This window comes from Perognathus longimembris, chromosome 8 (genome assembly GCF_023159225.1).
Source record: "Perognathus longimembris pacificus isolate PPM17 chromosome 8, ASM2315922v1, whole genome shotgun sequence".
Classification (NCBI taxonomy): domain Eukaryota; kingdom Metazoa; phylum Chordata; class Mammalia; order Rodentia; family Heteromyidae; genus Perognathus; species Perognathus longimembris.
Window position 1 is genome coordinate 49,480,256 of NC_063168.1, and position 14,461 is coordinate 49,494,716.

The 14,461-nt window shown below is 38.6% G+C and overlaps 1 protein-coding gene across 5 annotated transcripts in view; it reads right to left on the reverse strand.

The window, feature by feature from the left end:
• The window catches only part of Mta3 (metastasis associated 1 family member 3), a 136,049-nt gene that overhangs the window by 40,470 nt on the left and 81,118 nt on the right, over window positions 1-14,461 (reverse strand). For all 5 annotated transcript variants that reach the window (XM_048353039.1, XM_048353042.1, XM_048353040.1 and 2 more), the window contains exons 9-11: window positions 10,885-11,073; window positions 8,215-8,289; window positions 5,976-6,034 (exon numbers count right to left, since the gene is read on the reverse strand). In XM_048353039.1, coding sequence (XP_048208996.1) covers window positions 5,976-6,034; window positions 8,215-8,289; window positions 10,885-11,073 — 323 coding nt within the window. The remainder of the gene's footprint in view (window positions 1-5,975; window positions 6,035-8,214; window positions 8,290-10,884; window positions 11,074-14,461) is intronic.

The following is a 14,461-nucleotide window of genomic DNA, read 5'->3' on the forward strand; positions in this document are numbered from 1 at the left end:
AATTAGAGAAGGCCACTGCCCGACTCCTGCTGCTGAGGTGAAAGCTGCTGACTCCACCCCAGCTCTCCGGGGAGTTAGAGCGGTGGCGCAAAGAGAAGATGCAGTGCTTCACAGGATCTGCCTCTACAGCTCTCATGATAACAGTATTGTTGTGTTTGAATTTTTATGGGGCATATAAAATGGCATTTAAAATTAGAAAAACCAGTAGCTTTGAGTTTTAAGATTTTGCTTTTTAAGAAAAAAAAGGGGAACTGCCAGATATCTACATGCAAATTTCCCAAAGGCCAAGTCAACACAAGCACTAACTATTTAGAAACTTGTGGCCAAGCCATATCTTGGTACTTACTAAACAAATATGCCTAACTTGTCTTCATCTACAATAGGCTAATAACTCTTTTGCTCATAGGCCATGTCCCAGGGCCACTGCACAGAAGGCCACTGCACAGATGTACACACAGTGGCTAGTACACAAAACTCCTGGACTTCAAGGAAGAGGTCTTCTCCTGTCTATTTACTAGATAGAAAATAAGCAAAATTAATTAGCTGATTTAGAAATGAATGTGAAACAAGTAGGTGGGGACTGCCTTCCTTCCCATGGCTGAAGGAAGGCCAAAACCTTTGTGGCCTCCAAGTTGGCTCAGGGGTTTCCTCTTGCCACAATTCATTTAACAGTCAAAATCTCATGTGCAAACTTAGTCTGGCCTGAGAACAGAGAATCTCCTTTTCTTTTCAGCACTGTTACCATTAAGTCTGGTGATATTCCACACTACCTTCAGAAGAAAACATTCATATCTGTCTGTACCCATGGTCAGGTTGCTATTCTGTCCAACTATTATTTACACTTCTAACCCTTGTCAGCAATGTATTTCAGAGGCAAATTGTTTTTGTTCTTAGTGCTGGTGATCAAATCCAGGGCTTCATTCATACTAAGTAGGGGCTTTACCACTGAACTACATCTTGAGCACTGATTAGTTTAAAAACACATACTAAACCAATGATGTTTTTCTTATAAAGGCCAACTGCAAGCATACAGAATAAAAAGGAATGGCTTGGAATAACCATGGTTTCTAAGAATATACAGTATTTCCAATTTTTTTTAAATCCACAGAGAATTTCATATAAAGATAGAAATGATACCGCCTCCTTGAAGTAAAATAACTGGCCAAAAATTTCTCAAAAATATGAAAATTTTTGACATTTTAAACATATATATGTTGTTAAAAAAACTAATAATTTTTTAGCTGAGCTGCCTCAAATCAAATGACAGCAAATACAAATTTAGTTGGTAAATTAATCCAGACTAGTTTTTGGTTGAATAAGCCACTGATCTTTTTTTTTTTTTCCTGTTATGACTGGCTTTCCTTTTCTTTTTTTTTTAAATTTATTTATTAATTGAACACAAATTTTTTGACAAGGTGTTGTGCAAAAAGGGTACAGTTACATAGTAGGGCAGCGTGTACATTTCTTGTGATATCTTACGCCCTGTTTTTCTATCTCTTCTCTAGGTCAGGTAGACATATATACAATATACAATGTACCAAGAACATATACAGTAGCCACGTGGCCACGCCCAAGGAAGTTTGCCTAGGGCTTTAAATGTAATGTCGATATTAGACCATATGTCGACAGTAGTCTTATATGAACGTACATACATAGCTTTTGAGCTATTGTATTCCCCTGAGAGGTCAATTTTAAGCCACTGATCTTAATCACAAAAGTAAAGTATGCTGGCAAGTGAATTACTGAAAGTATCTTCTAGTACTGGAGGTATGACTCAGGTGGTACAGCACCTCTTACCTAGCAAGAGGGAGGTCAAGTTCAAAGCTCAGTACTACACTCTCCCCCTCAGAAAAAGATGGATAACATCTCCTACCAAAATAAAGTGCCTCAGCCAGTTATGGTGGGATTTATCTACAGTCCCAGCAATTGAGAGGCTAAGGCAGGAGGAGCATAAATTCAAGGCCAGCTTAGGCTGTATTTCTCAAAAATATATACACACAGAAAATAAACAGACAAACAACTACCTAAAGATTAAATCTCAGAGGACAAAGTATTGTTGTTTTTGATTTCTTACTGTAAGACAACACTTTTAAAAAGGCTTTAAAGATACATGTAGTACATGGGGCTGGGAATATGGCCTAGTGGTAAAAGTGCTTGCCTCATATACATGAAGCCCTGGGTTTGATTCCTCAGCACCACATATATAGAAAAAACCCGGAAGTGGAGCTGTGGCTCAAGAGGTAGTACTAGCCTTGAGCAAAAAGAAGCCAGGGACAGTGCTCAGGCCCTGAGTCCACACCCCAGGAATGGCAACAAAAACAAAAACAAATAAAACAGATGTTTGAAAAAAAGAAAAAGGAAAAAAAAAGATACAGTACATGACGTAGATCTTCCTTTAAACTAGCACAAAAACATTCCCTTCAACTACGCTCCAGATTTCACTTTTGTGGCCCTCTTTTACATATCATTCTCTTCCCTGGGTTCTCTTCTTATACATATTTCCATTTCTTCTATTTAAAAAATCCTCCCACATTTCTCTCTCCCCTCTCTTTCTTCTCCCTCCCTTCCTCCTCTCCCTCCCCCTCTATTCCCTTAGCTCATGTGGAGTCCTGACCACTCCACTAAAGACTACCAATAATCTCTATGTTAGCAAATTCCCTGGCTACTTTTCACCAGCACTTGACATTAATTTCTCTCTTTTCTTAAAACATTCTTCTCGCTGGGCACTGGTGGCTCATGCCTGAATCCTAGCTACTCAGGAGGCAGAGATCTGAGGATCGTGTTTCAAAGCCAGCCTGGACAGGAAAATCCATGAGACTTTCATCTCCAATAAAGTACTCAGATAGGCCAGAAGTGGCATTGTAGCTCAAATGGTAGAGTACTGACCTTGAGCAGAAGAAGCTCAGGAACAGCAGCCATTTCAAGCCCCAGAATGGGTTAAAAAAAAAAATTCTTTTCAGCTTCTTTCTGTTCATCTGGCTTTCCAAAATTAGCTATTATACTTTATTTGCTCTAAAATACTGGATTTACTCAGGCCCCTTTCTTGCTGCTATCCTTCAAATATTTCAACCTACAGTCTGAACATACTATGGCATGCTGATAAACTCATGTTTGTATTTCTAGTGGAGAACTTTTCATCTCAGTTTAAAACCAATATATAACTTGTTGACAGCAAAGATCCAATACCTCTTTTTTGATTAAACAAACTCAAGAGGATCTAACTTGATGCTGTGGCACTGTGTCTAAGCTTGGTGTGAGACAATCTCCCTCACACTGTGAGCCAGAAATTGGTGATTCAAACTTGATAGGCCAAAGTCAATCACCTAAATACTACATTATTTCCAGGGCCACTGTTCTAAGTGCAATGAGTATCATTCTAAACATCTTATAACTGGCCTCCTTGAATCGACTTCTCATCTTCCCCAAACCATTTTCCAAATTATAACTGGTGATTTTCAAGTGCAAATCTGACAGTGATGTTTGTGTATCACACAGATGTGTTCATCACACAAATAACCATACCAGCCTTCCATGGCTAGACACTTTCTTATCCCAGCATACTTTTTCTCTGCTCCTCACTGGTATGGCTTCCCAGCTCAAAGTCCCACTAGCCTAGAAAGCCTTCATTACTTGCTCAGACTCGTCTTTGCCTCACCTCCTCAAAAACTTTCCCAAAGATGCTAATTGAACTTGGTTCCTCAGAATAAAAGTCACACCAAAGCCATCCTCCTATGTCCACCTATGTACTCACCACATTGGGTTTGTACTGTCTCCCAATATACTACAGTGAAGACTCTAGAGGATGGCTGCCTGTCTTTCTCAGTACTGAACAGAAAAGGGGTTTGAATACAGGAGATTGCAAGGCTCAAAAAATTATAGAAAAAATATTCTTAATCTATTACTCATTAAAAAACACCATTCTGTTTAAGAGTTAGTTTGGAAATTCATCTAAGAGCTCAGATTCACATCTGCCTTAGTAACTTAGCTGTATATGATTTGTATAAATTATTTTAAAAAATAAGATTAGGAACTATCACCATCCTCACCTTTGGTGGCACTGGGGTTTAAGGCAAGTGATCCACTACTTGAGCCATACTCCTAGCCCTAGAAACTGTCTAGATCCGGCTAGGAATATGGCCTAGTGGTGGAGTCCTTGCCCATACACATGAAGCCCTGGATTCCAATCCTCAGCACCACATACATAGAAAAGGCCAGAAGTGGTGCTGCTGCTCAAGTGGCAGAGTGCTAGTCTTGAGCAAAAAGAAACTAGGGATAGTGCTCAGGCCCTGAGCGCAGGCCCCAGGACTGGCCAAAAAAAAAAAAAAATAATAATAATAATAAAGAAAAGAGAAGAAACTGTCTAGATCTCTAAAAATCACTTAGGGCTGGGGGGTATGGCTCCAGGTCAAGGCCCTGAATTTAAAAAAAAAAAAAAAAAGGAAAAAGAGAAGGAGAGAGATAATTCACTTAGATCACAGATTACAAAACTTTTTTTGTGACATTATTTTGTTTTGGTTTGTTTGTTCCTCTCTCCCCTTGTGGGGCTTAAACTCAAGGCCTGGGCACAGTCCTTGAGCCCTTTTGCTCAAGGCTAGTGCTCTACCACTTCAAGTCACAGCTCCACTTTCAGTTTCCTGGTAGTTAATTGGAGATAAAAGTCTCACTGACTTTCCTGCCTGGAGCTGGCTTCAAACCATGATCCTCAGATCTCAGCCTCCTGAGCAGCTGAGCAATCAGCACCCAGGCACTATTAAGTATTTTAAGTTTTGTAACTTATATAATTTTTTGTCACAATCACTAAATTCTGCCCTTGTAGCCTATCTGAGCAGTCTTACAAAACACATAAATGAATAAGCATGTCTGTTTAATTTACAAAAACAGGTGATATATCACATTTGACCCACAGACTAGTTTGCAGATCCCTGATGTAGATCAAGATACCAAAGTCAATGTAACACAGAATACAGCTTGATCTGGGTTACTTGGTCAAAACTAGTTAAATGTACTTAGTCCTCTGCAGTAAGAGAAAACAACTGTGCTTGCTTTTGAAAATCTAATACATGAGCACAACAGTATGATTTTTAAAGTAGTGGTGTTTATATGAAGCAATTGAATAAAATATATAATTTAGAAGGCATTAAAAAGCATTCTGCAAAAGATACATAGTAATTACAGATCCTGAAAATAATATTTAAAAAATGAAATCAGTTATGTTAAAATCAGATGAATATGAAAGATTCATGTTGTCAATTTGACAACTGCTGTCCATGAGGTTTCCTACATATAAAAACAGTAAACATAAGAATAAGTATAGAACAATTATACTTAGGGCAAAAAATAAGAAAACTCTTGAAGGAGCATAGAAATCTATACTTCATTTAATCCCAAAAGAATCTAGGCTAGTACTAAATAAATGGTGCCCAATAAACTATATTTTGCTGAACAAATGAATGATCAAACCCCAAAGAACTCAACAAAAGGACATAATCCATTTAAAACATAGCAAATGAAAAGAATATTGGCCTTCATCTTAATGTGACAATGCTTTATAGCCCATAATAGAATGCCAGACACTTAAAAAAAATTGAACCCACTGAACATTTACCAATTCCAACCCCCAAACCGATACCGTAATACAAAATTTCAAAAGTTAGCCCCACAAAACACATTAGCTTCAAATAATAATTCATCACAAGTTTTCTGGTACTTTTCCTGCAGCTTTCATAGAATAGAGTAGCTTTCATAGAGTACATGGCATTCTTTATTCTAGTCCTTGTGTTAGTCTACTTGGTGTTTTTTTTCTTTCTTCAAAGCCCCTCCTCCCCCTAAATGCACTGGTGTAACAGAAAGCAAGAAGAAATAAAAGTAAGATTCACAACAAAATTTAAGTTTGTCTGAAACTGAACAAAATGATATGTTTAGTAACAACAGAATTAAGATCAGAACAAATGCTTCAAAAGATTTCAATTACTTACTAAGTTGGGATATATACTTGTTTCAGTTTACTCTCAGCTTCAGCTGCTTTTAGGCGTTTCTAATCAAAAGATGGACAGAACATTTTACATGCAATGCCTACTAATTATCACCACTCCATTGTCTTAAAAATTCACAAGAAAATAAATACTAAAGCATAATTCAAAAATTGTTGTTCTAAAGCTTTTCTTTCATATGTGTATTGTTAAACTGCAGTAACTTGCAAAAAAAAAAAGTCATTAGATTCTGAACTTCAGAACTGTGAGCATGAACCAACATATAGACATAGATTTCTTTTCTTTTTTGGTGGTACTGGAGTTTGAACTCAGGGTGTTATATTCCTGCTTGGCTTGCTTGCTCAGTTGGTGCTCTTACTACTTGAGACAAACAAAATTGAGCTAGAAGGAAAATAATACATAGTCTGTATCAAACAAGACAAACTAGAATGTAAAGCTATCCTGTTTTTCTAACACTGAGGGGGAAAAAAATAGGGGACACCCTAGAACTTACAGAACAGAACTGAAATCTTTACAAATATGTTATCCAGACACAGTGTTTGATACCACTGTTCCCATTATCCTTAGGGACTTCTTGGTTTGAATAGCACAGGTTTCCATACTAGATGGCCTTCATTTCTATTGTTTCAAAAGCACTTTCTGCATTATGTATGTTGCTGACACTGGAAACTGTTTAGCAGACTTAAATATCTGTTAACTATTTGTGATCTTAGCTTTTCATCATGGTAACTTTTAGACTGATCCTTAAAATGTATTAGTATTGCATACAATTCTTGCCACTGTATAATCTACATACTTACAAAAAGTAATACCTCTGTTAAATTTACCTTTCATTACCAGTTCTGACATGTTGTTGTTATAATAATAAAATAGGTATTGACTAAAGTCAGTTCATGGAAAAAGACTTTCCCTAAAGGCAGTATTATTCAAAATTGAGTAAGAGAGAGCTACCTGAATTCATGATATTTGGGTAGGACTCAAAAAAATTAATGATTCCTTATTTTTAAATAATTTTGGAGAAAAATCTTGGTATAGAAACAAACATCCATCTAGTGAGATGAAGCTGCTATAGCTGAGTGTGGAGCATTCCTGTAATCCCAGCAACTCTGAAAGCTGAGCAAGAGGATCCTTGTCCTTAAATAAGACCTTGTCCATGACAAGACCCAGTCTCACTACTACAATTAATGTCAAAAACTTAAGGGACAGCTGGATATATAGCTCAGTGGTAGAGCACCTGCCTACATGTTCAAAAAGCCTTGGGTTTGATTTCCACTACACACACACACACAGAAAGAAAAATCAGGGGATATAGCTACACAAATGTCATAAGGTTTCAAAATTCAAAAGCTTTTTTTTTTTTGGTTGGACGTGGGGCTTGAACTCTGGGCCTGGGCACTGACCCTGAGCTCTTCAGCTCAAGGTTATCACTCTACCACTTTAAGCCACAGTACCACTTCCGGTTTTCTGGTGGTTAATTGGAGATAAGAGTCTCATGGTCTCATGGACTTCCTTGCCATAGCTGGCTTTGCACTGCGATCCTCAGATCTCAGCCTTCTGCATATCTAGGATTACAGGCGTGAGCTGCTGGTGCCCGGCTTCAAAAGCTTTTAAAAAATATCTCAAAGTATAAAGTTGATCATCAGTCCCCATTTTCAATTCTTCGTAAGAATGAATTGTTTACGGGGCTGGAAAAGTGGCTTTGTGGTAGTAGAGTGCTTGCCTAACGTGCATGAAGCCCTGGTTCAACTCCTCAACACCACATAAACAGAAAAAGCTAGAAGTGCCGCTGTGGCTCACGTGGTAAAATGCTAACCTTGAGCAAAAAGAAGCCAGGGACAGTGCTCAGGCCCTGAGTCCAAGCCCCAGGTTGGCAAAAAAAAAAAAAAGATTAAGTGGTTTAAGAGGTTGTGGTATTACTACATCTTTAATGATTAGTGATTCCCACCAACTATACTCACAAAGAGATCAAGCACCCAATTACACGCAAGGAAATTAATGTATCTCTAGTAATCCCTTTGTGACACTTTCCAAAATATTCATCACAAAGGACTCTAAGGAAATATTAAGATGAAAATCATAAAAATGATATCCTAAAGCTATGAAATCATAGTTTTAAATTATCTAGAAAATATAAAGTAAATTTAAAATGAAGACCTCTCTTAAAAATACTTACACCAAGTATACTGTAATGCAATCATGTTGGTGGTAATACAAAAAAAATTACCTGCTGCACATATCTATCAGTAGTTTTCCACATGTAGTAATACTCAATGATGCTTGTCAATGACTTCCAAGGAAGCTGAAAAAAATTAACACATAATGAAAACAACCTACTGTAGGAAAGGTTTGCCTTTAAAGCTAGTTTTTAAAATAATGAAGCACAAGTTCATATGGAAAAGTCATTCTAGAAAAAACAGTTTGAGGAAACTGAAATTCTTACCAAAGGATTTCCTAAGTAAATTATATTCAGTAACAGATTCTAATACAACACCTTCTACTTCATACCTACTTCATTAAAAAATTACTAACATTATGACTAATATTTACTCAGGAACATTCCCAAGCCTATGCAGAAGTGACAGGTGGGGTTACAGCACAATTTTAGAAATATTATTTAATATTTTGAGCCTGAGTTACTTTTAACTTCTAAGGATACTAGCTTACTACTTATTCTTAAGTAATAAGAGTCTAGTATGAGTTTACCTAAAAATCTAAAGTTGGAAACTAACTGACCGTGTAAATTGAACTTTAACTTTAAGGATCCAATTAGCTGTGCCCAGCACCACCACTTCTTTATTAAGGAGAAGTGGTAGGTGATGAAGGCTACCTCACTGGAGTATCCCAGTGTATCTACTCCTGATTCATTACTACATCTCCCTCCACCATCACTTTCAGCTTTCTGGGAGAAACCCGAGTGTGGTAGAGGTCTTGCACTGTACACTACCATCTATCACAATTATACTGCAGTGTTTCAGCCTTTTCAGCTTGAAGCCTAATGAAGAAGGAAGGTCCTTTCAGAAGGCAGAACACTATTTAGGTGAACATCTGCTTTATTACTTTGAGTTGAAGAAAGATGGGCTCTTTTAATTATCATCAGCAGAAGTACTACCTAGTCAATGCAAAACTGGCAAAAAGGGGCTGGGGATATGGCCTAGTGGCAAGAGTGCTTGCCTCATATACATGAGGCCCTAGGTTCAATTCCCCAGCACCACATATACAGAAAATGGCCAGAAGTGGCGCTGTGGCTCAAGTGGCAGAGTGCCAGCCTTGAGCAAGAAGAAGCCAGGGACAGTGCTCAGGCCCTGAGTCCAAGCCCCAGGACTGGCCAAAAAAAAAAAAAAAAAAAAAAGGCAAAAAGCAGAGCACTCTATGAATAGACCCTAAGTATGCGGCATTGATTAACCAGACCGATGGTGAGGCAGCAGATGCTGTGCTAGAGTTTCTGCTAAAACAGTGCCATTGCAGTGCTAGGCTAACATCCTGGCTTCCCTGCTCCTGCTGTGGCACATCTCTTGTTAGTCTTCTAACAGGAAGTAATACATGGTGTTCTACTAAATTAGCTTAATCAAATGTATTCTGCTGTTTTAAATTATAGCCTATCTTCCCACTTACTTTTAGTTCACTTTGCTAAACTATAGTGCCTGAAAAGCCCTTGTAATTCATTTTTGCCATCAAATATATGTGGACAAGACCACAATTCAGAACTGAACTAAGGAGGGGTACTGAAGATGGTACAATAGGCAGCCCTAAGGCACAAAATGGTTCAGAAACTAAGAGTTCAGCTACATCTGTGTAGTGCAGGGCTTATAGAGATAAGGACAGATATACTGGGAGGAACCTTTGTATTCCAGTCTCCCTAGCAAGTATAGGTAAGGATCTGAAGTACAAGTCAGTAATCCCAGCTATCAGGAGGCTGAGGCATCAGGATCTCACTGCTGGAGTGAGGCCTGGTGGGCTACACAGAATTTCAAGAGAGGAGTGGAAGGAGAAAAGGTGAAAGTAAAGCCACCGAAGCCTGTAGTTGTTTGGATCACCTCCTTTCCACCACTGCTCAAAATAGTACAAAGGGCAGAGGCAGAATACATATCATGTACCACATGGCAACAGACCAAACAGATGAGATGACCCTGGATTATTATTACTCAGAACAAATGTCAATTTCTTACTTTATAAAACTGGCCTTCTGCTGGGCACTGGTGGCTCACGCCATAATCCTAGCTACTCAGGAGAGGCTGAGATCTGAGGATTGTGGTTCAAACCCAGCCTAGGAAGAAAAGTCTATAAGACTCTTTTTTTCGGGGGGGGGGGGGGGGCAGTCCTAGGACTTGGACTCAGACTCAGAGTCTGAGCACTGTCACTGGCTTCTTATTGCTCAAGGTTAACACTCTGCCACTTGAGCCACAGCGCCACTTCTGGCCGTTTTCTATATATGTGGTACTAAGGAATCGAACCCAGGGCTTCATGTATACGAGGCAAGCACTCTTGCCACTAGGCCATGTTCCCAGCCCCCTCTATAAGACTCTTATCTCTAATAAACTACCAAGAAGCTGAATGTAGAGCTATGGCTCAAATAGTAGAGTGTTAGCTGTAAGCAGAAAAAAAAAAGAGAGAGAAGGCTCAGGGACAGTGCTCAGGTCCTGAGTTCAAGTGCCAACACTGGGACCAAAACAAAAACAACAAACTGGCCTCTATTCTATTGAGAGTAGATAACACTTACTATATCAGGTTGGTAGTGAGGCTTAGTAGAGCACATGTTCAAAATCCTGGCACCAAGAAAAAAAAAATCCTATGTCATAGGCTTAGCTAAACAAATACTATGAGGTTTATCAGATTTCTATAACAGATAAAATACTTGCATTGCTACATTTCAGTGTATTCACAACTTTCTACTTACGAAGTCTTGACGAATGTCATTGAAGTCTTTCCCATACTTTTCCAGTGCTTCTTCAAATAAACTAGCTTCAGAGGCTGACCATTCTTCCATTTCATCTCTGCATAAAACTGGTCCTCCAAGTGGTACTAAGACACTAATTGCACTACTCAGATCGTAGCCATGTTTATATAATGTGTCCATAGCATGAAACTAGAGAAAAACAAAGCAGACAGAAAACATCAACTGGATGTGCACTCATGCTAGATCATTAGGAATAAAAACCCTACAATGTAGAAACACATTTTAAGGGACAATATACTTAGTACATGCGTATGTATGCACGCGTGTATTTACTACAGTTTGAACTCAGGACCTTTCCTTGCTAGGAGGTATCCTAAACTTAAGCCACATCTGCAGCCTTTTCTCCTTTAAGTTACTTTTGGAACAGGGCTTTTTTGTTTATGTGTGGACTGATCTGGACCCTGATCCTATGACAGTCAAAAGTATTAAATTGAGGGCTGGGAATATGGCCTAATGGCAAGAGCTCTCAGTTCGATTCCCCAGCACCACATATATGAAAAACAGCCAGAAGGGTCGCTGTGGCTCAGGTGGCAGAGTGCTAGCCTTGAGTGGGTAGAAGCCAGGGACAGTGCTCAGGCCCTGAGTCCAAGGCCCAGGACTGGCCAAAAAAAAGTATTAAATTGAAAACAAAATTAATCTCACCAACCTTCTGGTTAAAAATACCGAAGTCAGGCCTGGGAATATGGCTTAGTGGTAGAGTGCTTGCCTGCTATGCATGAAGCCCTGGGTTTGATTCCTCAGTACCACATACACAGAAAAAGCCAGAAGTGGTAGAGTGTTAGCTTTCAGCAAAAGCAGCTCAGGGACAGTGCTGAAGCCCTGAGTTTAAGCCCCAGGACTGGCAAGAAAACAACAAAAAACAAAACAAAAAACCATTGAATGAGGGTGTAAAAAATGAATTTGTTGACAAATAGGAAGAGAATATTTAGAACACTATTTGGTATATAATAATTAACAAGGATTGAGATCTCACTTAAATTATTGGATTCCACAAAACAAAAGTCAAATAGGGCTTTCATGATTAATTTCTTAGTTCTGAAACTCCTTAATAGCCTACTGCTTAGGATTTGAAGCTCTCCTAGTTCTAATCACAGTTAAGGCAACTGCCCATTGCTGTATTTTGACTTATGTGTCACAGACAAGGAACAGTAAATTCAACTGAACGTCTTAATCCCAGTAGAAGGGTGGCAAAAACATTATAATTGTTCTTGACTCCTTGCTTATGCTCTGCAAAATTTCAGGATCAACTAAAACTCTGCTTCTCTAAGAGCTAACCTCACTAAATAGATTCTGCAGTCTGGCCACAGTATACACTTCTATAAGGTTTTTTTTGTTTGTTTGTTTGTTTTTGTTTTTTTTTGCCAGTCCTGGGCCTTGGACTCAGGGACTGAGCACTGTCCCTGGCTTCTTTTTGCTCAAGGTTAGCACTCTGCCACTTGAGTCACAGCGCCACTTCTGGCCATTTTCTGTATATGTGGTGCTGGGGAATTGAACCCAGGGCTTCAAGTATACGAGGCAAGCGCTCTTGCCACTAGGCCATATCCCCAGCCCCACTTCTATAAGTTTTATATTATCTTTGAAACTAAATAATTACTGTATCTGAATAACTGACCTAGACAAATGAAAAGATCAATAGCATTTAGGGATCCCTTCAATTAGCAATACAATCCATAAATCAGTACTTTATAGCTTCCTCAACTTACAACCAATAAAAAAACAAAAAGATTAAAAGTCAGTAACTGCACAATGGTTAGAGGGTAGGCAGCTCAGTGATAAAGAACTTGCCTAATTTGTGCAAGGCAAAGTTGTACAAGGTTCAATATCCAGCAACTCTTCCCAAAAGTATACGAATTAAATATGATGCTGAAATTTGAGATAAAGTAAGTTTTATAAATAAATGGTGTTCTGAAACTAAAAGCTACAGTGTGTCTGACTCAGGTGATTTAAAGCTAACTACTAGAAGTCTCCAAAGTTCACGCTGAGACCACAGGCTACTCCAGGCACAATGCTGCACTAAGGTGAGCCCATGAAGGCAAAACCAACTTAGGCAGCACAAGAAAGACTAGACTTTGGGCTGGGAATGTGGCTTAGTGGTAGAGTGCTGGCCTAGCATGCATTAAGCCCAAGGTTCTATTCCGTAGTACCACATAAACAGAAAATGCCCCAAGTGGCGCTGTGGCTCAAGTGGTAGAGTGCTGGCCTCGAGCTAAAAAGCTCAGAGACAGTGTCCAGGCCCTGAGTTCATGTGCTAGGACTAGCCAAAAAAAAAAAAAGAGCTGGTGCTTGCTGATGACTCATGCTTGTAATCCTTAATACTCAGGCTGAGATCTGAGGATTGAAGTTCGAAGCCAGCCTAGAGAGGAAAACTTGTGGGAATCTTATCTCCAATTAAACACAAAAAGTATAAGTGGTAGAGCACTAGCTTAGAGCACAAAAGCTTACAGACAGAGAGATCTCAAGCCCAGAGTTCAAGTCTCAGGACCAGAAAAACAAAAGGGGGGGGCACAGGACTGGAAGTGTAGCTCAAGAGGCAAAGTGCTAGCCGCAAGTTCAAAATAAATTTAAAAAACAAATAAAGCAGAAAGAAAGAAAGAAAGAAAGAAAGAAAGAAAGAAAGAAAGAAAGAAAGAAAGAAAGAAAGAAAGAAAGAAAGAAAGAACAGCCCACAAAAGACTGCAATACTACTAGTATGAAGAGAGAATACCCCAGCTATGTGTACTATGTTATTTCTGGGGTACAATTTTAATTCTGCTAAAAATCAATCAATTTCACAAAAGAAACCAGAGGATCCAGAGGATTTGTTAAAAATGAATATTAATGTCATCTTTCTGTTACCACAGAAGTTTCTGGTGAATAGACTTTTATATATGAAACTCTAAGCATAGTTTTACTACAGAAGAGATAATATCAAATAAAGAAAATAAAGCTAAATGAATAAAAATATGAAAGGGCACAAAAATTTTTCATGTAACCAGTGACTTATAGTTTATTGCCAAGAGAATAAAAACGTAAAAAGATAGGGAAATTTGAGAATAACTAATGGTATACAAAGTCAAAATACTAAGTAGGAAGGACATGAAAGGAATCTTTAGCTCAACCTGGTTATGGTTACATGGATGTACATATATGTAAAAATTTATCCAGTGTGCATCAAAGTAAAACACTCCATACATAACACTCTAAGTATGCCTAAGTATTTAAAATAAGAAAATAAATTTTAGTCAGGCGCTGGTGGTTCATGCCTGTAACCTTAGCTGATCAGGAAGCAGAGATCTGAGGACAGTGGTTTGAAGCCAGGTGGGGTTGGAAAGTATATGAGACTCTTTCTCTCCATTAGTAGGAAAAAACCAGAAGCAGCACTGTGGCTTAAATGGTAGAGTGCTGCCCTTAAGTGAAAAAGTTCAAGGATAGTGCTCAGGCCTTGAGTTCAAGCCCCAGAGTTCAAGCATATAATAATAATAATAATAATAATAATAAACTTTAAAGTGTAACCCAAAGTCTAACCTAAACCCTTCAG